Below are 27,234 nucleotides of genomic sequence, written 5' to 3'. Positions count from 1 at the left end.
ATATGAGCAGTGAAGACAGCAGTATCCTGGATACATCCAGACCTCAAATCCAGCCTGTACTACTGGGAGAGACACTCCTACAAGAGAAAAACTTGAAACTGCTTATGAGGGGCTCTGAAAATGATTGAAGGGATGACGATTGCAAACTGAAACTTTTATTAAAGGTAAACACATGTAGAAATCTTTTTTTTTTTTTCAATGTCAAAGTGTCCATAACCGTTAAATTGGTAATACTGTATACCATGTGTATTTTGGACATTCCTGACAACTGATATATACAGAGAATAATCATTTATTACTTTACCTTCAGAACATGTGGGTTACTCTTATCACATTTTATGTGCCCTTTTGCCGACTGATACATTATCTGTATGTGACCTATTGTTACTTTTATGTGCACCTTTTTGATTTTAGGTGTTAATGGATATAAAACAGGCACATGTGGATACAGATTGTCACGTGCTTTATATAACCAGCACAATCATGGAGTTCTCAACTTCTTTGCGTCCATTCTTGTATTAGAAGTGCATAGAGTGACCTTTCTTCTAAGGTTGTAGCACTGGTCATGGTGATAATTTGGGGTACAGCCAAGTGTCACAGTAACACCAGTCCCACCACGGCGATCAGCATGAGGACCCCAGCCAATATACAGATGCTGATGAACACCACGTCGCTGCTGTCCTGCCCGCGGTCACTGCTCTCTGAAGCTTCTGCCTCCGGGAGCTCAGATTGTCCTACGTCCTCTGCTCTTCTGCTAAGCTGGGCCGGGTCTGACCCAGACAAGATGTGCACAGAAGCCTCCTTCCTCTTAGGTTCACACTGCACCTCATATTCATGGATGTCTTCCTGACCACCCATGGAAAAGTCGACATAGAGGATGCTCACGATCATGGAGGTATTGTTCCTTTTCTGCATATGACACAGAGATTGTGAAGGTTATAGTCCTTGTCGCTACTACTCTGAGCCTCTCTTTACTGACTTTCAGCATGCTTTGTTAGGACAGCATTTAAAAGGCAAGATGGCAGCTTTTCTTTCTATAACAGCGCCACTCTTATCCTTAGGTTGTGTCTGTTATTGCAACTTTGCCCATATAACTGGGGGTACACAAGTTGCGTGGTCAGGTATTGCTATGTGCTGCTGCTGCTGCTACTACATCACAGAGTAATGCAAGTGAATGGGGTCACATTATATCCCCCAGGGTACTGCGACTATAACAAGCAAAAAGACACACCTAGTTGGATGTTTTATAATATAATTTTCGTGGTACAGTAATGGGTGCAATATGACCCCCATTGACCTGCATTACACTGCAATGAAGCAGCGGCACATTGTGATCTTGCAACTTGTGTTGTAGCTAAAGACGCTGTAATCCAAGCCTTAAAGTGAATTGCAATAGCAGACAGCCTAAGGGCGCAGTCAGACCAGACGGCCATATAACAGACGATGATCGCATCACAGTGCACGGACTGACCAGCGGCTCGCCTAACTTCAGCATGACTGCTTCATAGAAATATATGCTGTCACGCTCTGGTCAGGCGAGCTGTTAGCCAGTCCATGCACTGTGATGCGATTGTTGTCCGTGTTATACGGCCATCCGACTGCGCCCTAAGGCTGGGGTCACACTTGCGAGAAACTCACACGAGTCTCGCGTCTCAATACTCGGGACTGGAGTGTGCGGCTGCATGTATTTCTATGCAGCGGAGTGCTCCGGTCTGAGTGCTGGGTATTGAGACGCGAGACTCTTGAGTTTCTTGCAAGTGTGACCCTGGCCTAAGGATAGGAGAGATGCCGTTTCTGGAAGTTTAAGCATCCTACAACTATTTTCTATTTAGTTTGTAAGAAGCCACACCTGCACCTCTCCCATAACGAATGAGATGGGCACATGATACCTGTCGGGTCCTGGCAGGTATCAGTAGATGTGACACCACTGGTCCCGTTCACCTCTTGGTATGGGGGGGGTGAGTAGAGCAGGACTGCTTATAAAAGACACCAAAGTGAAGATACCAAAAGAATCCACCTTGTGTACCGATGGTCTCTGCCAGACTGGAATTGATGACATGACGACCATCAGGTCAGCGGTGATCTGTCCGCTGGGGCCAGGTGATTGGTGGTTGTGAGGTCATCGCTTCCGTTTCAGTGGAAAGTGATTATGCATTTGTTCCTTTGTGTTTAACCTGTAAACACATTTTTTTTCTCTCCGCTTTATATGTTAATTACCTGCGGTCCTATCCCACATGTATCAAAACGAGCATAAATCTTGTAATTGCTGCCTGATATCTGTGCGGCACAGGCCTGAGTCCCCAGGTAGATGTGGCTCCTTTCCAACTGGGAGACAGACTGCATCGGGATCTGGATGTGGAAGTCTGTGCGGGTGCAGCTGACGTTAATTGGAACCACTATAAAATAAAGTGATAGAGATTGCTCATTATAATAATTAAATGTATCTAATAATTCCTTCAGACCACTGACATTTTCCATCACATGATCGCAGTGATTATTTGTAGGCAGGACCTCCATTACTGTATGTATTATGTTTGTTCTGTGACAGGATTGTGCATTCTACCTGTACTCTGACCTCAATATCACTGTTTATTACCCCTATAGGGTGACATCACTGTGTGCATTCTTTCTGTACGGACATGAATGTGTTTATTATACCTACAGTGGCATGTAAAAGTTTGTACACCCCTGATCAAAATGACTGTTCTTGTGAACAGTTAAACAAGTTGCAGATTAAATGATCTCTAAAATGGCTAAGGTTAAAGATGATACATTTCCTTTGTATTTTAAACAAAAAATATATATTTTTTCATCTTTTTACATTTTTTAAACATTACAGAAAGGAAAATGGGCCAACGCCAAAGTTTGGGCACCCTGAGTGTTTAGTAGCACAACTTGTAAACACTTTTTGTAGCCAGACAAGAGTCTTTTAGTTTTTGTTTGAGGGATTTTCATCCATTCTTCCTTGGACAATTCTTCCAGCTCTGTGAGATTCCTGGGTCGTCTTACATCCTCTGATATTTTGAGGTCTAGCCACAGATTTTCAATGATGTTCATATCAGGGAACTGTGAGGGCCATTGTAAAACCTTCAGCTTGCGCCTTTTCAGGTCGTCTATTGTGGATTTTGACGTGTGTTTAGGATCATTATCCATTTGTAGAAACCATCCTCTTATCAACTTCAGCTTTTTTACACATGGTGTTATGTTTGCATCGTGAATTTGTTGAAATTTCATGGAATTAATTCTTCCCTCTACCCGTGAAATGTTCCCTGTGCCATTGGCTGTAACACAACCCCAAATCATGATTGCTCCACCCCAATGCTTAATCGTTGGCGAGATGTTCTTTTCCTGAAATTTTCCTTTTAGAGATCATTTCATCTTCAACTTGCTCAACTGTTGACAATATCAGTAATTTAGACTATGGGAGCCCAAACTTTTACGTGCCAGTGTATTTTGTTACATTACTGTGTGCTTTTTCCCTGTACTATGACATCACTGTATTTATTCTGCCTATTCTGTGACATCACTATGTATATTATCCCTATTATGTTACGTTACTGTGTGCCTTCTCTCTGTACTGTGATATTGTTTGCATTCTCCGTGAGCTGTGCCTGTGACATTACTGTGTGCATTCTCCCTGTACTATGATATCATGGTTTGCTTTCTCTGAGAGCTGTAACATCATTGTTTGCATTCTCAGTGAGCTGTGACATCACTGTGTGCATTCCTCCCCCGAACTACATCACTGCGCACAATATCCCATTGATGTGATATCTCTATGCACTCATCTGCATAATTCCTTCGCTGTCACTTCTACGACATCACTCTGAGTGTTTTGTGACATCACTTTGTGCATTTTTCTTGGGCAATAGTAACAAACAATAGCCTGCAGTTCTCTGCAGGGTTAAATTAGAATCCCAGAATCATTCCTGCAGGTAACAACAATGGAGCTGAGTCTGTATTTCTCCGCCTGAATCAATAAGAGATGAGAAGGGCTTCTTATAGCCAGTACATTAGAAAACCATTAAAAGCTTTTCCTATATACAAAATAAAAATGCATTACAGCAAGAGAAGAAGAAACCGAATCCTCAGGTCAAGGGAGACAGATTGTAAATCACTGTAAATTGCATTTCCTTTGCTTTCATGCTTCCTTATTTAGGCGCTAGGATGTCTCAGAATAATTTAATTTCCCAAAGTCTCAGGTTTTGTGTCTGAACTTGGCTCTGAAGGCTTCTGGCGGCCACATTCCTCCACTATATTGTGTGCAGGCCACAAATACAATGTTGTCAGCTCCTTCTGTAGATCCCCTCAAGTGATTTGTGACTGTCACCAGGATGATAGTTATGATCAACTCATCATTCAGTCAAATTATTCTCTTCCCCCACCTATAAATCAATAATACACATGAAAATAGGTAACTTTGTAATATATCTTAAAGAAATTTATCCTCCTGGGTTGATGTTTCATTCTCAATTCATCGGTAAAATCTGTATTCAGTGAAGAGAGATTTTCCCATTACTGAGAGAGGAGATGACAGTTGGTGTACATAAGATTCTATGGAGGAGGGAGGAGCTAAAGTCAGACTCAGATATTCTGCTGCAACGACAGTTACACTTTATATTGGATATTTTAAAAAATTATTATTGATGGAAATTGTGACCAAGTAAGGTCAGGAAAGCTCCATTCCTATATGGCAAACATATATCTATTGGACTCCATTGTACAAAATTAAAACAAAAATTGAAGATGTGCACAATTTCTTGACTTTGTGTCATTTTGCTAAGATTCCCCCTTCAGGTATTTTTGGACTAGTGGGTGGGTCATGGAAAAAAGAGTGTTATCAGCCATCGTGTAACAGCTTTGCTATAATGTACTCCACAAAACTAAAATCTAGATAAATTTATGGCTGTCATGATTTAAATTCTCTGCTGCAGAGACAGACTAAAAGATGCAAATTTATTAAACTGTCTGTACCACTGAATAAATGACATCTTACTCCAGTGTGCTATAGGTTCGGAACTACCATATTAAATTCCAGTTTGGAAAGTCCCTCTACCCCCTATGGGTACGGAGTCCTGCAGTGTTTTTTTTTTCATTTTGAGAATTAATGTAGAGTGGAACCGCGATGGGGTCAACAATTAGCCACAGAAGAGAGCCCCTTCAAAGAACAGTTCCTATTCTGGAGGGCTGTATAACTTTACATTATATGGTCATGGATGTGTGACATTGCTCTACAACATACCCTGTTCCGTGTTAAAGATGTTTCCACTATCATCCAATGCACAAATATATGACTTACTTCCAATATAGGACACGGAGAAGCCCCTGTTTGCGGTGTCTCTGTCTGTGACCAGCACCAGCAGCAGATTATTCTTGGTGGATATCAGGGGTGCTGGTATGTTGGTCCCACACCATCTGCCCAGCGGTTTGTCCCTTGTACTCTGCCCATCATACACCGCCAGGTAGTCATAATCGCACTCGTCCGTTAGAGTGTTCACCTCCTCCAGCTCAAGGTCTCGGAAAAACAGCTTAATGCGAAAACCTTGGGGTAACTGGATGTTCCACTGACAGATAATATTATTGGGGTACATATCCGGGTAGCGAGGGCTGGTGATATTGCCTTTCACCGCTGTGAACACATCCTGGCACTCGCCTAATTAACAAGTAAAAGAAGAGCGGCATTAATTGGCATCATAAAACGTATAGATTCTAGTAGATTAACATAGTTCTATTTTGGCATTCCCTATACCAAAGAAAATCTATAACTAACATGTAACCAGTGGGATATGGGACTCATGGTGAGAAAAGAGGCCCTGAAACTATAGGTGAGTTTGCCAATAGACATGTAGGAGACTCCTCAAATGTATAGAGGAATGTGCTGTGGTCAGATGAGACCAAAATTGAACTTTTTGGCCACCAAGATAAACACTATGTCTGGCGCTAAACCAACACAGCTGAACACCCCAAGAACACAATCCCCACAGTGAAACGTGGTGGCAGCATCCTGCTGTGGTGCTCTTTTTAGGCAGCAGGAACAGTGAAAATAGTATGAGTGGAGGGTAAGATGGATGGTTCAAAATACAGGGATATTCTTGAACAAAACCTGTTTCAGTCTGTCAGTGATTTGAGACGGGGACAGAGGTTCAACTTACAACAAGACAATGACCCAAAGCATACTGCTAAAGCAACACTTGAATGGTTTAAAGGGAAACATGTAAATGTTTTGCATTGGCCTAGTCAAAGACCAGACCGTAATCCAATTGAGAATCTGTGATCAGATGTAAAGATTGTTCACCAGAGGAACCCATCTAACTTGAAGGAGCTGGAGCAGTTTTGCCTTGAGGAATGGGCAAAAATCCCATTGGCCAGATGTGGAAAGCTCATAGAAATGCTAAAGCTACTTGCAGCTGCAATTGCTGCAAAAGGAGTGTGTGTCTGTACAAAGTACTGCCTTTAGTGGGGGTGAATAGTTATGCACACTGAAGTTCTCAGTTATCTTGTCCTATTTGTTGTTTGCTTCACATTAAAAAGAAAAACAAATCTTCACAATTGTAGGCATTTTCTTTACATGAACTGATGCAAACCCTCAAAAAAAAAAAGTGAAATTCTAGGTCGTAAGGTAGCAAAATACGAAAACTGCCAAGGGGGGAGGGGTGAATACTTTTGCAAGCCACTGTAGATAAAGGTTCATGGGCCTGATGCAAAAATTTGCATTTGCCCATCCATCTACTTTACCATAGGACCTCAATAACCATAGGATATGGAAATTGTCCTAAGCAACAAGAATGGTAGTGAAATCCTAATTATTAGGTAGAATAGGTTTTCAGCAGGAATAAATGTTTGGGTGGCCTACTGTCATTACCTTTGCTGATCAGCTATTGAGGGTGGTGCTTGTGTGACTGTTGTGGCCTCCACCTTTTTTGCAATGCTAAAAAATGCACAATCCATACTACAGAAGAAAGAGACGGTTCCCAGCGGAGGCACTACATAAAGTGCAGTGTTGTATAGTATGAAATGATGTAAGCTACACATGGGCCATAAAACTTTCTTAGTGGCACAGCCCTTCAAAAATCTAATCACCCCAGGTATTATACTTGCCAGTTCTGCCAAAAACATTCAGAAGGCTTCTCATTAAAATTAAGCGTTTTCACTGTCTCTCGAAGGTTTCCATCAGTCAGGGTCTTGGGGTCTAAATGCACCTTCAGTGGTTGAAAATTGGATGTGCATTGTGCATGGCCTGTAAAGTTGGGACATAGGGTAATACGCTTGCCTATACCTGAGGAATAGTATGCTTTGAAACCTCGTCCTCCAATGTTAAAGTCAGATTTAAAGACCACCAGCAGCTCGTTGGAAGATGATGTGGTGTCAGGAGGCTTGGTGGTGCCACAATAATGGCGGACTTGGTCTTCTTCTTGACTGGAGCCATCAAAGACTGCCACATAATCAAAGTTACATTCCTGGCTCTCCAACTGGAAGTCTGTGAAAACTAGCCGGATGGTGGAGTGAGGGGCTGCACTGATCAGCCAGTGGCACTCTGCATTGTTGGGGTAGTTGTCAGGATAATCCGGACTGGTAATTACCCCAGAGAGGCTGGTCAGGACTCCGCCACAGATATCTGTAAGACAATAGAATATGCTATAAAGTTGGCATCGATATTTGACTATATTGGTGCCATCCAGCATGCAGGGTAGATCTGCCCCGTACACTTACCCTTCCTATATGTAGCCAAAAATCCACTGCTACCCACATGTTTGTCTGAATGAAAGATGACCGATAGTACATGCCATGATGATGTAAGGTTGGGAGGCAACTGAGAACCACAAAATGTGCCCAAAAGATTCCCCTCGTCCCTGGACACCCCATTGTAGATCCTGACGTAGTCGTATTCACACGTGTCGTGGTATTCTAGATTGAATTCCTGGAAGGTGAGCTGAACTGTGGATCCTTCTGACACCACTACTAGCCAGCTGCACTCGGTGTACGGAGGGTACACCCTCGGGAAGTTCGGGCTGGACAGATGGCCTACAGGGGCAGAGAGTACACCCCCACACTTTACACCTAGGAATAGAAGAAAGTTGTTAAACATTGAAAAAGTTCCAAGCAATGATGTATATATATATATATATATATATATATATATATATATAAAAAAAAGTCAGCATTTAAGGAGCGGAAGTGAGTCGCACAAATGTTTTTGGATGAGGGACTAGTTTGCAAATTGCTGTCATTTGACCTGTGCAGTCATAGCCTCATTGTAATTGTTTTTGGTGGTGTCTCTCATAAATTATATAGTGTTGTTATCCTTATGTTCAAGACGATATAATGGCCCAGCGCCATATCTTAGTGGGCGACAGATAGTCACTGAAGACATTAAGCTTCAAAAGAACCCAGAGACGCAAGGACGGCGCATTGCTCCCATTGGGTAGCGCTAATGTTAGATGACAAGTGTATTCTTTCTCGTTAGGTCGGGTGACAAGCTGCAATATAACCGAGATATTTTTCATGGGCTCAGACTGCTTAAAAAAAAAAAAAAAAAAATCTTGAAAAGTTACATCTACCCCCTCACCAAACCCCAAAACTTTTATACCAACACACGAAACCTTGAATAGCCAGGGTCCCATAGAAAACGTATCTGTGGGGCCCCACTCATTACTGCAGTGTTGTCCGCTGACCTCTTACCCCCCTATCACCTGATCATCGCCGCCAGGGTCTTCTTGCAGTGCCAACCACTCTGGTATGTGCACATGTTGCGGATTGCTGTGCGGAGTTTTCCGCGAGGAATGTGCATCTTTTGGCAGAATCCGCAGGTCAAAATCTGTGTTTTTTGTGCGGATTTCCTGCGGATTTGGCCTGCGTTTTTACACCTGCTGATTCCTGTAATGGAATGGGTGTAAAAACACTGCGGAATCCGCACAAAGAATTGACATGCTGCGGAAAAAAAACGCTGCGTTTCCGCACGGATTTTTCCGCAGCATGTGCACAGCGTTTTTTTTCCCCCCCATAGAATAACATTGTACTGTAAATCACTTGCGGATCTGCAGCGGATCCACAGCAAATCCGCAATGTGTGCACATACCCTTATAGCGTGGGGCAATGCATGAGGGCCTGGGGTGAAGAGCTATGGAGTGTCAACCTACCGGTGGTACTGCAGGAAGGCTAGGAGGTGATATGTGGATGTTTGCCCGTGATCGCGGTCCCTGTAGCGGACTCTACAGCATTTATGGCTGTAGTTCTGCCCCGGGGGGGGAGGTTCGGTCAACAAAGAGTATGAGAAAGATAAAGTGTGTTTTAACGGTCCTGAGTCAGCATACACAAATTTGAAAGGCATCTTGTTAGTATTATATAAAGGTCTAGGAGGACGTTAATGGAAAAAGTATGAAAGCTGACCAACTCTCCAGGATCCCTGGGGGAGGGAGTACAAAGACCGAGAAGATGTTCCTTTGAGGACCAAGTATGTCCAGCTCCAAAATGAGACACTCTAAACAACCCCTACTTGGCCAGTTACATAAGACTTTATCATCTAACCCCAGGGGGTAAAAGTGTAGCGTCCAAAATGGGAAACATGGAGGAGGATAGTGATAAGATATGAGACCAGACAGTGGGATGGGTAAGGGCAGCCCCAATCGTGGGATGAGATTTAGGCGATTTAGCCAAGGACAAGTCTAGCCACGGACTAGTCGCTAAAGCGATATTTAAGCTTTGCTCCATCCCGATCCCAGCTTTCCCCTTACCATTCCTACACCAGTCCAATTATAATTAGTGTTAATTGCAATCCCACAACATTGGTCCCTAACCCCCCCAGTCCTAGAGATCTGGGAGGCTGAGATCGAGGCTACTATCTGGCAGGATAGAATTTCACCTTATACATTTTTACCATACAGCAAGACCAGACATGAAAAAAGTCTCCACAAATGTCTGTCCAGGAACAGTTCAAGCTCTATTTCTTCCATTTTGAATCTCGAAGTGGATTTAAAAGGGAAAAGTAACTTGAGAAGGTCTTGTTCCATTTAATGCACAGTAGACGAGTAGCGTAGCATGAGAAATCTCTACTTACCTTTCCGTGTGCGAACCACGGGAGCGTCCCATAACACGCTTATCAAGAAGATAAACTTGCAATGAATATTCTGCATATTGCAACGGCTAGGACTGTAATATATCCACCGCTCTCAGCCTCCAGCACAGATAAGAGTCACAGACACGGAGCTGCTATAGGATTAATAATTTATCCGATATCTGAATGGGAACTTGATCTCACTTTTCTCTCCACCCTCGATGTTCTGATGTGTATCGGGTGTCCCGGGATTTACGCTATCATACTACCTGCATGAAATCACTGGGAGATATCCGGGGCTTATTCTGATGATGAGGAGGGCAAACATCCATAATGGTGTGCAAAGTGCACAGCAGTAGGAAGAAGCATCAGTGATGTGCATTATCATCCTATAGTACACGTCAGTCCTTAATACCCATAGATATGCACCACTGGCAGACAGACAGCAGAGGGCCCCCCCTGTGCAAGAACAATATATGGGCCCTTTGCAGCCCAAGAGCTCATAATGTACAATTTCCCCTGCTTTGGAGGTAGAAATGAGCCCCCTTACCTCTAGGGCCCCTGTGCAGTTGTACTGGTTGCACCAATGATATGTCTGCTCCTGATATGGCCAAATATATTGGGACACCTCCACATTACTACAGGTAGCGTTAGACTAGGGTGCTCAGGGTCCACAGGTAATATTGAGCCTAAGGGCCGGCACTAAGGCTACATGCCAATATCTTTTAGCTTTTAGGCAGTAGAGTGGGGCGTTGACTGTAAAATACGGGGGGCTCCTGCACATCTACTGTGACCACACCACAGGTGTGATGTACAACTACAGTGGTTTACATTAAAAAGGGTTCTTCAGTGAAAAAAAGTTATCACCTATCCACCAGAAAGCTGATAACTTATAGATCGGTGAGGGTTTAACTGCTGGGATGTGCACAGATCGGAAACATTTACCTCCATGAAGATTGAATGTCTGACCGCTGCTCCATTCATTTTTTAATGGGCTGACACAAAAAAAGGGTAGCGCTCAGCAGCGACATTGGGAATGAATGGAGCTGTGGTCGAGTCGACCATGATGCCTCCTTGTAACGAGATAAAAGTTCAATAAGTTAACCAGTGGATAGGTAAATAAGGGGTTGTACAGTAAAAACAAGTTAAGTGCATCTTTGCCACTGTGTAATAGTATGTCACAGGATAGGGAGGGGTAAACGTCCAAGCATTTAAAGGGAACGGTGACCGCTTCTTCATGTCCCACAAACTGACCTGAATGTCTTTACCCCAATCTTTCTATTGCTTCCAACGCTCTCCTTTCTTTTGTTTTCAGTTTCATGAATTTCCATAAAATCAATTAATTTAGCCAGGGATATGCAGATCAGTGGGTGACTAGTCCAGGACTAATCGTTCTGCTAACCTTCCTATCACACCCCTGCACAGTGCTTCATTTAGAGAGGCTTCCTTCGAGTTAAGCTTGAGAGAAGTCATATGCCGTTTCTTTTTTTCCATCACGCAATTTTTTTTCAAAATCTTTTGTGTGTGTGGGGTGGGTGTTCGGACGTATGCCCTAATGAAACGGGACCATCACTCACATACAATCGGGACCTTTGCCAAACATTTCATCTCAGGTTTCTCTGCAGCCGATCTCATTTATAACCACAGAATAGCTGATTTCTAATAAGTGCATGCGGCTGAGCCGGACTTTGCTTTTCCACAGGATAGCTGGACTGACATTTTTTCTTTCTTATGAAACAATAATTAGTCTAAAACCTCAAAAAGGAAACTTAATGCAAATGTTATATTTACATAGTGGAGTTATAATAAATGTTTATTAAGTTCCCAGTAAATGGAAGTGGAGGGTCCGTAGTCCCCATTTCTAGAAATTTACCCACCACACCAACTGTAGCGATGAAGACCATTGAAAAATTTGGGAGGTGTTCAGGTTTAGTGATCAATTGGAATCAATCGGATCTGCTGCCATTGGACAATGGAAACACTATACTAATTCTGGTTTGAAAGTGGTCTCTGAATTTAAATATTTGGGCATTAATATACCAGCGCCTGGTTTAGATCACCATTGCCTGTGCTGGGACGCACTAATTTAATCAAAATGATCCGGATGCCTCAACTGATTTTTTAAATTGATTTGGGGGAAGCAAACTCCACAAATCAGAATGTAAAGATTACAAAGAGATAAAAGTGCTGGTGACCCGGCTGTTCCAAACCTGTGGGTTTATTTTATGGCAGCTCAACTCCAGCATATCCGTGGTTGGGACGACCGTAGTTTTGGGGGCGCACAGCGTATTTTGCTCCAATGCAACATTATGTCATCTAGGCTATATTAGGCATTGGAAGCACATGGGTTTAGTCTCTTCTGATAAAACTCAAACTTTACTACTAATTCACCGAATATGATGTCAGGCGAGAGAATTTCAAGGCTTACATAGGATCACTGTCTGGTCTTTTCTGTAGGAACCTACAAGTGCTTCTCTCAAAATCAGAATGTCATCAAAAAGTTAATTTATTTCAGTTCTTCAATACAAAAGGCGAAACTCATATTATATAGAATCATTACACACAGAGTGATCCATTTCACGTGTTTATTTCTGTTAATGTTGATGATTATGGCTTACAGCCAATGAGAACCCAAAAGCACTTGTACACACACACACACATAATATATATATACAGTGCCTACAAGTAGTATTCAACCCCCTGCAGATTTAGCAGGTTTACACATTCGGAATTAACTTGGCATTGTGACATTTGGACTGTAGATCAGCCTGGAAGTGTGAAATGCACTGCAGCAAAAAAGAATGTTATTTCTTTGTTTAATTTTTTTTTAAATTGTGAAAAGTTTATTCAGAGGGTCATTTATTATTCAACCCCTCAAACCACCAGAATTCTGTTTGGTTCCCCTAAAGTATTAAGAAGTATTTCAGGCACAAAGAACAATGAGCTTCACATGTTTGGATTAATTATCTCTTTTTCCAGCCTTTTCTGACTATTTAAGACCCTCCCCAAACTTGTGAACAGCACTCATACATGGTCAACATGGGAAAGACAAAGGAGCATTCCAAGGCCATCAGAGACAAGATCGTGGAGGGTCACAAGGCTGGCAAGGGGTACAAAACCCTTTCCAAGGAGTTGGGCCTACCTGTCTCCACTGTTGGGAGCATCATCCGGAAGTGGAAGGCTTATGGAACTACTGTTAGCCTTCCACGGCCTGGACAGCCTTTGAAAGTTTCCTCCCGTGCCGAGGCCAGGCTTGTCCGAAGAGTCAAGGCTAACCCAAGGACAACAAGGAAGGAGCTCCAGGAAGATCTCATGGCAGTGGGGACATTGGTTTCAGTCAATACCATAAGTAACGTACTCCACCACAATGGTCTCCGTTCCAGACGAGCCCGTAATGTACCTTTACTTTCAAAGCGTCATGTCAAGGCTCATCTACAGTTTGCTCATGATCACTTGGAGGACTCTGAGACAGACTGGTTCAAGGTTCTCTGGTCTGATGAGACCAAGATCGAGATCTTTTGTGCCAACCACACACGTGACGTTTGGAGACTGGATGGCACTGCATACGACCCCAAGAATACCTTCCCTACAGTCAAGCATGGTGGTGGCAGCATCATGCTGTGGGGCTGTTTCTCAGCCAAGGGGCCTGGCCATCTGGTCCGCATCCATGGGAAGATGGATAGCACGGCCTACCTGGAGATTTTGGCCAAGAACCTCCGCTCCTCCATCAAGGATCTTAAGATGGGTCGTCATTTCATCTTCCAACAAGACAACGACCCAAAGCACACAGCCAAGAAAACCAAGGCCTGGTTCAAGAGGGAAAAAATCAAGGTGTTGCAGTGGCCTAGTCAGTCTCCTGACCTTAACCCAATTGAAAACTTGTGGAAGGAGCTCAAGATTAAAGTCCACATGAGACACCCAAAGAACCTAGATAACTTGGAGAAGATCTGCATGGAGGAGTGGGCCAAGATAACTCCAGAGACCTGTGCCGGCCTGATCAGGTCTTATAAAAGACGATTATTAGCTGTAATTGCAAACAAGGGTTATTCCACAAAATATTAAACCTAGGGGTTGAATAATAATTGACCCACACTTTTATGTTTAAAATTTATTAAAATTTAACTGAGCAACATAACTTTTTGGTTTGTAAGATTTATGCATCTGTTAATAAATCCTGCTCTTGTGTGAAGTTTGAAGGCTCTAACTTATTTGCATCTTATCAAACCTGCTAAATCTGCAGGGGGTTGAATACTACTTGTAGGCACTGTATATATATATATATATATATATATATATATATAAATATATTTATTATCTCAAGTTTTCCCACTTATAAACAATGGAGAGGTCTGTAGTTTTTATTATAGGTACACTTCAACTGTGAAAGTCAAAATCTAACAAATAAAAACAGAAATTCACATTATATGATTTTTAAATAATTAAATTGCATTTTATTGCATTAAATAAATTGCATGAATTCTGCGTCTCACAGACCTGTTGGTTTCTCTTTAAGAAACCCTCCTACTCTGCACTCATTCCCTGTATTAACTGCACCTGTTATAACTTGTTACGGTACCTGTATAAAAGACACTTTTGCACACAATCAATCACATACCAACCTCTCCACCATGGCCAAGACCAAAGTGCTGTCTAAGGACACCTGGGTCAAAATTGTAGACCTGCACAAGGCTGGGATGGGCTACAGGACAATAGGCAAGCAGCTTGATGAGAAGGCAACAACTGTTGGAACAATTATTAGAAAATGGAATAAATACAAGATAACTGTCAATTTTCCTTGGTCTGTGGCTCCATGCAAGATCTCTTCTCGTGGGGTAAGGATGATTCTGAGAAAGGTCAGGAATCAGCCCAGAACTACACAGGAGGACCTGGTCAATGACCTGAATAGAGCTGGGACCACAGTCTCAAACATTACCGTTAGTAACACACTACACCATCATGCATTAAAATCCTGCAGGGCACGTAAGGTTCCCCCTCTCACACCAGCACATGTCCAGGCCCATTTGAAGTTTGCCAGTGACCATCTAGATGATCCAGAGGAGGCATAGGTGAAGGTCATGTGGTCAGATGAGACCAAAATAGAACTTTTTAGTATCAACTCCATGCGCCGTGTTTGGAGGAAGAAGAAGGATGAGTACAACCCCAAGAACACCGTCCCAACTGTAAAGCATGGTGGGGGAAACATTGTATTTTGGGAGTGCATTTCTGCAAGGGGACAGGATGACTGCACCGTATTGAAGGGAGGATGAATGGGGTCATGTATCGCAAGATTTTGGCCAACAACCTCCTTCCCTCAGTAAGAGCATTGAATATGGGTTGTGGCTGGGTTTTCCAACATGACAATGACCTGAAACAGAGCTAGTGCAACTAAGCTCTGTCTCCATAAGAAGTATTTCAAGGTCCTGGAGTGGTCTAGCCAGTCTCCAGACCTGAACCCATTAGAAACTATTTGGAGGGAACTGAAACTCAATGTTGCCCAGCGACAGCCCCGAAACCTGGAAGATCTGTATGGAGGAGTGGACCAAAATCACTCCTGCAGTCAGGTCAAGGTTGTGAAGGGAGGAGGTGAACTGTGACATCGTTTATTATGATTGGTGGATCCCGTGTTATCAGCTGTTTATAGAGATGTTACCGGTCATAGTAATCCTGCCTGTGATGATAATGAGACCTTTGAAAAATCTTCTGTAAAAAATAAAACAGGAATAGACTAAAAACAGCCCCAGTGGTCACCATAAATCTTGTAAGGTTGCTAAAAAAAAAAATATATATATATATTATATATATATATATATATATATATACACATACTTACATACATATATATTTTTTTTTTTTTTAGATATATTGATTTATAAATACAAAAAAATTGCCAAAATATAGATAGAAAAATACATTTAATAAAAGGTCTGATTGAAACAAAAGGTCATTTTCTGATGTCCCTTTAAGGCTAAAACTGGCTGTTGCATTAGGGGTTAATCACGCCCTGTATCGGCGTCCATAACTCGCCCGTTCTGTTGTTATGTTTGCAGAACCAGCAGCCGAATGAAGTCGTCAAAATAAAAGTGTAATTGATAGCGACTCAAGAGCGTTGGAAACCTACGTGTAAACACAGCCGAGTATTAAACGCTCCTCCAGGAAGCGGCCAGTCTGCTTCACCGCTCGCTGCAGGGCGATCTCGGGATCGGACGCTGGAAGGGGCTCATCCAGAAGTCACAGCGGCGACGGAGGAACGGATGTAAGAGCACAAACAATATCTGCCAATTGTAAGAGCAACACGCACCATGGTAAATCTGTAGAGTCTGGGGGCAGAACACACACACATGCAAATACTGAATATTGAAATCATTTTAAATCACATTATTACATTTTTTTTCTTACTTAAACACAAGCATTTGGGACTAGATATAATTTTTGCAGTTGGATATCATTCTAAAAATTTGCACGGTTTGCATTCTCTATCCTCTGCGTTTGCGGTGTCTATTTCTAGCTGCAGAATGAGCTAACTGAGGATCTATCAGTGAGCCCAGTATGATGGTCTAATGGGGAAGTTTGCAACTCTTACATTTTTTTTTTTTTATTTTTTAGCTCCTCTAAGTTGACTTCTGACCACAGACCACATCAAAGTTGAATGTGTAGCGAAACAAAGAGCCTGTAACAGCAAAATGTGGCTTAAGTGTTAATAAAACCCAATTGTAAAAATTATTTTTAGCATTTAAGTAAAAAAAAAAAAAAAAGTCCTTAAAGGAGCAAAATTGCTGCTGGATATAAACAATAGATTAATGTTGGATTTGTTGGCCATTATTCAGTGGGAGCAGTTGACTATCTAATGTGTAAGGGGATGTCCTACCTTTTCCCCAATGCAAAGGGAAAGGTTTAAGTGCACGCGCATGTCTGGGGGATCGGCAGATATTAGTGTAGGGTCAGCTTTAATGAGGTCACCTTGTCATGGCAGGTGGGCCCTCGCAATTTTCCCACGCGTTACACCCTACTCCTTGGTTTTTAATCAAAGTAAATGATGAAGAACCTGGGAATAAGGTTCGAAATGTGTAGGAAAACTTTGCCTGGATAAATGGTGTTTTGGAAAGATTTCAGTGGAAGTGTCCCTTATGGGGCTCCATATTTTTGTCAATAAGAGTAGGAATCAGAATATACTAGAGAAAATGGTGCACTGGGTAAAAGGAAGTTTTCTAATTACATTTTTTGTTCTGGATTCGATAAAAAAACACCAAGCTTTTTTTTTCAGAAATAGCACCACCCCTGACTACAGGCTGTGTGTGGTACTGCAACTTAGCTCCATTTTCTTCAAGGAGGCTGAATTGCAATACACCACCCATGGTCAGTGGTGGAGCAGACATGGTTTTTAATTGAAAGCAGCCATATTGTTCTATTCCTGGACATCCCCTTTAAGATACTTAGCACTTATAGAGTAAAGTTACTCTTTGTGAACAGAGTTCATATTGTTCTCTGATGGGATCGGATTCCATGTGTGGCCTAATTGATAGAGTCATGCGCATAAGCTTGGACAGTCCTGGCAAATGACATGCTCCAATGATTTTCTAAATTAATAAAAGGAAACAACCTTCTCAAGGACCCGTCACTTGTCATAAATATTTTATTTTTTTTGCATGGTGTAAATGTCGCTGTTCTCCTGAATCCGGCGCCGTTTTTCTTTTGTGCCTATGCCCCTCCATTCCTGAGATATGGCCTCCTCTTTTATATAAATTTACTCATTAGCTAAAGATGTGTGGTTGTCAAGTCCTATTTATGGGTGTGTTCTTCGATAACCACACCCACTTGGCTAACAAGAATACATTTTTATATAAAGGAAGAAGAAGCCATATCTCAGGAACGAAAGAAAATAAACGCCGGATTCAGGAGAACAGCGGCATTTACCGTACACCAAGTTTAAAAAATAATATATATATTTATTGCAAGTAACAGACCCTCGTTAAATATAACCTATTTCTGTTGATTTGCTGAATTTTTTCAGGTGGAAGAAGCTGTCTTCCTTTCTTGGCCATAGACCTTAGATAGACGTCAGTCATTTGGCAGTCAACTATTTTCTACCAAACTTCTCTACTGCAAAAAAAATGATCAAACTACTATCCAACATATATAGATGCACCGTTTCGCGTTTACAGACTCTTTGTTTCAATGCAGGCTGCAGAATGAGTTAACTGGGAATCTTTCAGTGAGCTCACTCTAGCCAAAGAGTTTCTAGCTATTCTGTCTGTCTTTTACTGGACTTCTCTGTGCCGAGTTATGATGTCAAACCACATTAAAGTTGAAGTAAACTTTCCGAGATCATAAATCAGCTGAGAGGAGCTCTGAAAAAGATTTTTAATGAAAACTAATTGCAAAACTAATTTAAAGCGTTGGACTTCATTTCCTTTTCTTGCTTCACCTAAGATTCTTTCTTGCTAAAATGTCAATGAAAGAGAAGTTAACTACAAACTCAACTCTGGATGCTTTTGTGTTTAGATCCTCTAAAATTATGGACGCCACAATTGAGAGCAAGAAACTCGGAGCCGTGAAACTATCACGTGTAACTTTTCGAGCAACTAATCGGGATAGTGATCCTGCAACTGTGAAAAATGTAAGAACCACAAAACGCCGTGTGTGTACAGATCCCTACGTGTTGATGCATGCAGGGTTATGGGGCTCGTGCTGCAGAACGTTGTGAGAAGCGCCAATATTGGTGCAGAAGGCGGCGGGCTATGCTCATTCGATTAAGAGGAAGACCGGGGCACATTATGATGTTGCCCTTTTATTAATTTATTTAATCTAGGTTACAATAAAGGGGTTGTACACAGGGAGTAGAGGTATGATTGTTGAGGGTCCATCTGCTTTACCCCCACTGGTCAGAAAAACAGGTGTCTTAAAGTATCGCATGTGAACAAAGTGGTCTGTATATCCTGTTGATCAGACCCTCAAGTTAATCCCTATCAAACGGAAAGGGAATTACTTTTTTTAATAAAATAATCCCTTAAAGATGACCTTTCACTGGATTTTTTTTATTTACACTGTGTACCTCCTCCCATTGGTGCCGCTTTCCTGATTTTGGAATAGCTTTCCTTTTTCTTCTGTGGCCCTCCGCTCCAAAGTTATGCCCCAAGTAATAACGGTGTAAATTTCCCCTTTCTCCGACTGGTTGTGTACCAAAGAACTTCTTTGCAAGACTTTTCATTTTCTCCTCTGACACTGGCCAATCAAAACACAGCCCCTCCCACAGAGCTTCTGTTGTATACGACCAGTCGATCTAAGGGGCAGTTTACATGATTACTACCTTGGCGGTCATAACTGTGGAACGCAGGGGCACAGAAGAAAAAGGAAAACTGTTCCAGAATCAGTGGAGCAGCCACAATTGGAGGAGGGAGACAGTTTAAATTAAAAAATCCAGTGAAAAGTTCTCTTTATGTAGCACTCACTGTCTATATAGTGGACTTAGAGAACCTCTTTCTGAATCATTGGGTTCTAGTGGTTAGACCCCCCATAGATCATACATTTATCAAATGATGGAAGATAATAAATGGCATGATCCCTTTAGGTATTGTCTCACTATTACTATAGATGACAATTATAGAGGGGCGTCTCCCCAGCACATTCTACATGCACTCCAGAAGCCCCACCTAGAAACCTTTATTAACAAGTCATTTCTTCCTACACCCGAGACACATTATACACCTCAAAAGCCTTCTTAAATGACCTTAAACACTGGGCCTTCTGACCACCCTTTATCTGTATTACAGACATAGATCTTGGTATGTAGTCACCAACAGATGATTTGTAAGGGGCGAGTGGCTCACTTTATGGAAAGAAGGGACCCTAACTGGACAGTCGCCATATAAAGACCAATAGTGACACTAAATGCCCCCATACATATTAGGCTTAACATGTGAACTCAGCATTAGGCACACGTTGGCTGGACCCTGCCTATCCTTTTGCTCTTGGCGAGAAGCCCTGGCTAGAGGAGTCTGGCGGAGGGGCTCTGAGGAATTGTGGGGTACATACCCGCAGGCGGAACGATTGACCAAATTGTCGTTCGGCGGACTGCTAACTGTAGTGTGTGATGACCTACTTGGGAGTCCCGAAACGCGCCAGACTCAAGTCTCTAGAGGTTAATTCCTTGACATGGAGCCCAGTCCGAGAAGACAAACAATAAGTATTGGGCTTATCTCTCCTACCTATAATGGATGTCAGCACTAGGTCACCGTTTCCGCTGATGGAAATGCCTTATTGTTTCTAAGTAATTAGGCCGTTTGGCTTTAATGACTTAATTAGTTTTGCATTGTGATCTTTTGTGCGCAGAAGGAGAAACATTCTGTCTGATATTATGTAAGGCTGAGTTATCATTTTATTGAAAATTGCCGCGGTTTTAGCCTCTGTGGTTTTTGCCGCTGCAGTTTTTACATATTTCTAAAATGACGCCAGATTGCGCCAATTGTAAAGGGTGCAGATAAAAAGAAGGCACATTAATAAATATAGAGCTAAACTTTTCTTACTACCCCTATGCGTACGTTGTGGTGCGGGGATATGAGGATTGGGGCAGTTATAATAATCAATTCTACAGTACTTTGTCTATTTAAGCCTGCAGTCGCCCAAAGCTCCAGGGGAACCTCAACTGTGAAACCTCTGCTAAGTGAAGGACCTTCAAAACCTACAGAACCCAAAAAAACGACACAATCCATCAGTCTCTCTGGTCTCCTAGCTGCTCAACGGATGACAATGAGGCTTAAGGTAAAAGAGCCGGCGCTAGTGTGGATGTGGGTAATGGAAATAACCCATACATGAAGAATAACTATTTTTGGCCAATGTGTGACTCGCATCCTGCATGTTTCCTCCAATTTCCACTTGTCTCTGAGCTGGTGGGTGGAGACAATCTGCCATCATACTGTATATCTTATAGGAAGCACACAGAGACATGGGGAATTCTTGTTCTCCTGCCTCTATGTAGCACATAAACAGCATGGAGAACATTATTCATCCATTCTGAGTAGTCTAACTATAAATCCAATATTGGTGTTAAATAAAACACTTACTAGAAAGGCAAAGTCAGAAAGGACGGTCTAGGTGGAGCACCAAGCTGGCGGTCAATTAAGGGGAGTCCACTGCAGCTCCAGCCGGGTACCTCGGGAGAGGAGCTCCCTTCGCGCTCCCTTGTGACCGGGTTTCATTCATCACTTACTAGAAAGGAGCAGCATTGTCTCTCTGCCTCTCATTTTCACTCTGCTCCCCCTCCTTTTACCCTCTGCATTGACTTTAAAAGGCAGCTGTATTCTGATATGCATTGAGCTGACAGTTTTGTCTTGAGCAAGATGGATTTTAGCTGCTTTTCAGACTGATTAAGGGGTTTGTAAGGCAGGAATGTGGCTCATGAGTGGAGAAAAGATATCTTACGTTTGTGATATTTTCTTGTGCTATTGATTTATGCAAAGTTTTTTTTAAAAGAACAATGACCATTTTAAAGGGGTTGTCTGGTGAAAAGAAGTTATCAGCTATGCACAGGATAGGTGAAAACTTGTTGATCGGTGGGGGTCTGACCGCTGGGGTACGAGTGGCGCACTTTTACCCCCGTTAGAATGGAGCAGCAGTGCGCATGCTCGACCTCCGCTCCATTCCTTCTCTTTAAGGCTGGCAAACGCAGCACTTGACTTTTCCCCTCAGCCCCATAGAGAATGAATGGAGCGTCGGTCGGGAATCCAACTTGCTCCTCCCATTATGTAATGGGAATAAAAGTGCCCCGTCCCTTTTTGCCGAGCGGTCAGACTCCTGCCACGCAGTCATTTTTCACCTATCTTGGGTATAGGCGATATCTTGTTCGCAATGGGTAGCCCCTTTACATAAATGATTTATAAAATCATTCTGACTAAAACCTATGTCCATAGCTACACGTGATCATATTCGGAAAGTCCAGAGCTGCATTTACAATTCTGCCGGCTTCAGCTTTGAATTCTTCCCAGCATTGTTTGCTGACTTACTATCTGTATAGAATTTGCCTTAAGGCCCCGTCTCACATAGCGAGATCACTAATGCTACATGTGACACGCAGCAGCGACCCCCCCCCCCCCCCCCCCCCCGGCTGGAAATCGCTGATCGTGCAGGAATGTCCTGGGCCATTTTCTCGTCGGCGGCGTCCCGCTGGCCAGCATGCATCATGGTGTTTGATCGCTGGATCCTTGCTGCGTCGCTGAAGAGATCTGCCTGTTTGGCAGCTCACTAGCGATCATTTAGCAACGCACCAGCGATCCCTACAGGTCGTATCGTTGTCGGGATCTCTGGTGCATCGCTAAGTGAAACGGGACCCTTAGTAATTTGCCTTCCGGAAAGAGTTGGCTTTACAACATGAACTATTGGATAATAGGAAAAAGCTAACTAGAATTGTGGGTTGTCGACAAGCCTACTGACAATTTCCATTAACAACTTGCTGAATCATGAATTCAGCTCTGGGAGCACTTACTAAAGGCTGTATATCAGGGACGGATCACTACAACATAAGTCATGCGATGTATCCACAAAGTGGCTAAACTTGTCAACTAGATTATTTGTTTTATATAAAATGCCATAACTGATTATATCGTAATCCAATAATCCTCTTTTAAAAACTTGCAGATAAAGAGTTATTGTAAGGCCATGTTCACACGGTCAGTATTTTACATCAGTATTTGTAAGCCAAAACCAGGAGTGGGTGATAAATCCAGAAGTGGTGACGTATTTTTATTATACTTTTCCTCTGATTGTTCCACTCCTGATTTTGGCTTACAGATACTGATGTAAAATACTGATCAAATACTGAGAGTGTGAACGTGGCCTAATGGTGATGAAACGGCTTCTCAAAACTTTTTCAGAATCAGGCAGCTCTAAGAAGAAAGGCGAGAGCCCGCACACCGAACCGCAAACCCATCATCAATGAGCAGGTACGGACTTTTTATTAGAGACCCCACATCTCCTATATTACGTAACCCCTTTATATCCCATATCTTGGGATTCCAGAATAATATGGTATTTTCTCATGGATGGAGCATGGCTGCACGAGATCAGATAAAAGAAAAAATAAATTAATTTGTAGACTCCTGCGAGACCTCTCCTACTTATATGGCACTCACATCAGCTTAAAATAATTGCCTTATTGATTTGATAGTATAAAAAAGGCACAATAAATGGTCGAACACGACCGAACAAAAAATGAAAAAGGCAGAAAAGAAATATCCTCTGCACTCCCAGGCAACATGTTTCAGACCTACATTGTCTTTGGCTTAACAAAGGATCATGTACGTCTGAAATATGTTGCCTGGAAGCGCAGAGGATATTTCTTTTCTGCCTTTTTAATTTTGGCAGACATCGACAGAAGAGGGCCCCTGTGCAATAACAGTATTTGGTCCCTTTGTAGCCCAATAGTTCTGCTACGACAGAAGCTCCTTGCTGCGTTTGAGGTTGAAAAGAGAACCTGTACGGCGTCACTAATGATATGTTGCACAGTAAACTACAGTTCACCTCGTCCATCAAGGTTCGCAACGCAAACACTGGAGGAGAGGTGGCGGTTTTCTTCCGTCCACTATAGGCACGTTGCAGCCCAATGACAATGGTCAGCCGCATTCCTGCGAGCGAGGGAGTGCCCGCTGTTTGTCCTGCATACAAACCCGGAGTCAGATGGCATCAGCGGTGAAGTGTGTTTGCACGACAAGTCCTCATTACACGGAACAATTAAGTACACAGTAGCCGCCATTTACTTTCACAATGCACGGCTCAAAACACATAAAAGGCTGAATGTCATAAAGGAAGAGGCCACAAAACGGCAACATAATATCAGTACAAGGCTGGAAATACAGGATCACCAAGTAGCATCGCAGCGCTCCCATCATCGGGCCTGACCGCGCCAAACAGACCAGATGTCGGAGGGTGTCACTGTCCTGAGTCACTCCACTGCTGGAATCCTTAATCATAGTGACATTAATATATCCCCCTTCGCGGTGCAAACAATTTAACGTTTTTTTTTTTCGGAACATAAGCTGCTTTGAAGCAAGAATTGGTTGCAAAAGGGGACTGTACCTTTAATTCTGTAGCATAGCGTGACCTTGCCGTCATTATTCCTCAATAGATAAACTGCTTTTGATGAACATAGGTCTGATATTTCCAGCAACTGTCTTGATTCTCATGTTCTCTTTCTTTATATAGGCAGTTCATCTTTATCTGCATTCTGCCAGCACTATATGAGCCGCAACTTCCTCTTCCCTAACTTTAAAGCATACATTGCTTCTGTCATCGTCCAATGACTTATCTGTCTTGATCTGAAAACCTGCCTCAAATCCAATTTAGATAGACATTAGTAGAGACAAATACCTGCCCTCACTGCCTGTAATCCATCATAGCCGCTAGAGAGAGATTCCACTTGTGTCATGGCACTGTCTTAATGAACATGAGAATTTTTTTTTTTTTTAATGGGAGGTTCATCTTTATTAGTATTCAACCAGCATTATAAGAGCTGGAACTTCCCTTTCCCTCACTTCCAAGTATTCACTGATTCTGCCACTGTCCAATGGCTTATCAGTCTTGAAATGAAGATGCGTCTCTCTATTATGCTCGTAGCCAATTTGATAGGAACAGAGACAAAGACCCCCACACACACACACTGTCTGTAATCCATCTTAGCTGCTAGAGAAATATTCCATTTGTGTCAAAATATATCGAGGAACTGTCTTGATTCTCATGATAATTTTTTATTTTTTAAATGGGTGGTTCATAGTTATCAACATCCTGCCAGCACTATAGGAGCTGGAACTTCCTCTTCCCAGGATACATTGATTCTGCCATTGTCCAATAGCTTATCTGTCTTGAACTGAAATCCTCTTTTATTCTGTTTTCCCTATTTGATAGACAGGAGATCAGGGGCATCAGGGGCAGAGACAAAGACACCCCCCCAACGTTTGTAATCCGTCTCAGCTACTAGAGAACGGATTACACTTTACAGCAGGCAGTATCCAGAAAGTTATTCCGAAGGGATACACTTAGTGTCGGGTGCTTTGGAGTAAATTTTTCAGGGTAAGATAGGGTCATTATTTAATAATGTGATAAATTACTGTACATTTATAGCTGTCATCTCTGAGCATGAAATGTACATTATAATGGAAAGCATCACACATTACCTTTTAATGTGCACATTTTCTATTCAGAGAGGAAGAGGACTTTAACTATAGCGCCACCTATTGGAAGTAGCAATCCTTAAAGTCAATATCGACCCTTTAGTGAGCCTTGTCACATGATGCTGGATAAAAGCCAAACCAGAATCTCAACTTGTAGACACGTGTTTCGGGGGGCATTACCCCTCCTCGGTGCAAATCAAGAGAGCTGATTTGGCTGGATGAGAGGACTCTGACTTGTTTCTAAGGGGTAAAGTCATTTCATTACATCACCTTTTTTGATGCTGTTTTTTTATCAGGTACCTGCTGGCTCCGCAAATCCTCCACAAAGATTCCCCTATTCCCAAGCGAAGGAACTTATCCAGGATTTTTTAGCAGCAAAGCTGAGGAATGTAACCTACGACCCAAGTACGTCTGCTGACCTCACCAAAAACTTGTGCGAGGATATCAAGAAAATGGTCCGCAGAGTCACGCCACCGCGATACAAACTCATCTGCAACATGGCCATAGGGAGCAAGAACCGGGAGGACATATTGATGACCAGCCAATGTCTGTGGGACTCGTACTCGGATAACATCACCTCCTGTAGCTTCCAGAACTCCACCATGTTCTGCGTGGTGACAGTGTATGCGGTTTATTATGAGTGAATAATATATATATCACTGCTAGAAACATAATGGAGCAGATTTACTAATCTTGTCAATATCAGCGCAGACCTGACAGTCTGAACATGCGCCAAATTTATCTAAGCGGCCAATGTTGGATGATACAGTTAGCGCATCTTTACGCACTCTTATCTAACATTACACCACCTCTACCTTAGTCTACTTTTATTCCTATATTTTTGCCAAAAGGCTAGCACATCTTAACTCTTTAACGACTGGCAATTTTTTTTTTGCACTTTTGTTTTTTTTCCTCCCCTTCTTTCAAGAGCCGTAACTTTTTTGTTTTTATCTTTCTATCAATATGGCCGAATGTTCTATCAAAAGTTTGTGGAAACCACCAGTAAGGTCAGTAATTCAACTAGTATATCAGCAGGGACCCTTACAGCAATGGATATAGATATGCATAAAACTTAACCTTTAATGCAATCATGATAAAAGACAAATACGTCCACACAGAACACAAAACACACAACCGTGTCACCTACTAAATACTACAATAGGATCCTGATATCACAAACTACCTGACAACGGAGGTTGGCACCCTACACAAAAACGAGATTGGCGCCCCCGTTCCACGATGGCTGTACCCTGAAGCTCCTAGATGACCCTGAGTAAGTGCCACACTTTTAGTCACTCAATCACCCAGAAAAGGAGTGTACAGGGGTTGCCAAATAGGTAGTTGGGTAGGCAACAATAGAAAAAGTGCAAAAATAGTGCAAAAGACAAGACATAAAGTGACATGTGCAAATTAGAGTACCTAACTTTCCGTCCCCTATACTGAACACCTTCCTGTCTGCGGAGGTAGGCACCCTACTGGTCAGCGGAATGGCGCCCCCGCTCCACGACGGCTCACCCTAAAATTCGCCCTATTGTGGCTAATAATCAGAGAAGGGTTATGACAATGATATATAAGGAAGGCAAATCTAATAAATATTAGATAAAATGCAAATGCCAATAACAATTTGTTGATAACAAAAAGAGGGTACTTATATTTAGATGATGGATGAAAAAAACCTCAACGCGTTTCTTCTAACCGGATCATCAGGAGGTGGATAGTTAGATGCCATGTCCACATTCCGCTGACCAGTAGGGTGCCTACCTCCGCAGACAGGAAGGTGTTCAGTATAGGGGACGGAAAGTTAGGTACTCTAATTTGCACATGTCACTTTATGTCTTGTCTTTTGCACTATTTTTGCACTTTTTCTATTGTTGCCTACCCAACTACCTGTTTGGCAACCCCTGTACACTCCTTTTCTGGGTGATTGAGTGACTAAAAGTATGGCACTTACTCAGGGTCATCTAGGAGTTTCAGGGTACAGCCATCGTGGAACGGGGGCGCCAATCTCGTTTTTGTGTAGGGTGCCAA

At 42.4% G+C, this 27,234-nt stretch overlaps 2 protein-coding genes across 2 annotated transcripts; one reads left to right on the top strand and one right to left on the bottom strand.

Annotated features, from left to right (window-relative positions):
- Nucleotides 1-347: 347 nt before the first annotated feature.
- On the bottom strand, nucleotides 348-9,950 carry CDCP2 (CUB domain containing protein 2). The gene is made up of 6 exons (XM_073563732.1): nucleotides 9,875-9,950; nucleotides 7,711-8,058; nucleotides 7,277-7,615; nucleotides 5,300-5,653; nucleotides 2,218-2,396; nucleotides 348-909 (listed from the first exon to the last, which is right to left on the bottom strand). The coding sequence occupies exons 1-6, from the start codon at nucleotides 9,948-9,950 to the stop codon at nucleotides 595-597; spliced, it is 1,611 nt and encodes a 536-aa protein (XP_073419833.1). The 3' UTR covers nucleotides 348-594.
- Nucleotides 9,951-18,556: 8,606 nt separating this feature from the next.
- Nucleotides 18,557-26,260, top strand: LOC141076300 (uncharacterized). The gene is made up of 4 exons (XM_073563703.1): nucleotides 18,557-18,665; nucleotides 20,657-20,806; nucleotides 22,915-22,983; nucleotides 25,503-26,260. The coding sequence occupies exons 1-4, from the start codon at nucleotides 18,564-18,566 to the stop codon at nucleotides 25,848-25,850; spliced, it is 669 nt and encodes a 222-aa protein (XP_073419804.1). The 5' UTR covers nucleotides 18,557-18,563; the 3' UTR covers nucleotides 25,851-26,260.
- Nucleotides 26,261-27,234: the final 974 nt, after the last annotated feature.

This window comes from Dendrobates tinctorius, unplaced genomic scaffold (assembly GCF_039654945.1).
Source record: "Dendrobates tinctorius isolate UK_male_01 unplaced genomic scaffold, ASM3965494v1 ptg000396l, whole genome shotgun sequence".
Taxonomy (NCBI): Eukaryota; Metazoa; Chordata; class Amphibia; order Anura; family Dendrobatidae; genus Dendrobates; species Dendrobates tinctorius.
Note: the sequence above shows the minus strand (reverse complement) of the source record. Positions and strands in the feature narration are given on the sequence as shown.

Coding starts and splice junctions, on each gene's coding strand:
- LOC141076300 (XM_073563703.1), top strand. CDS start 18,564: ATGGACGCCACAATTGAGAGCAAGAAACTCGGAGCCGTGAAACTATCA. Junction 18,666..20,656: donor ATCCTGCAACTGTGAAAAAT/GTAAGAACCACA, acceptor TGTCTATTTAAG/CCTGCAGTCGCCCAAAGCTC. Junction 22,984..25,502: donor AACCCATCATCAATGAGCAG/GTACGGACTTTT, acceptor TTTTTTTATCAG/GTACCTGCTGGCTCCGCAAA.
- CDCP2 (XM_073563732.1), bottom strand. CDS start 9,950: ATGGAAGAAATAGAGCTTGAACTGTTCCTGGACAGACATTTGTGGAGA. Junction 8,059..9,874: donor ATGTCTGGTCTTGCTGTATG/GTAAAAATGTAT, acceptor TTCTATTCCTAG/GTGTAAAGTGTGGGGGTGTA. Junction 5,654..7,276: donor CAAAGCATACTATTCCTCAG/GTATAGGCAAGC, acceptor CTTGTTAATTAG/GCGAGTGCCAGGATGTGTTC.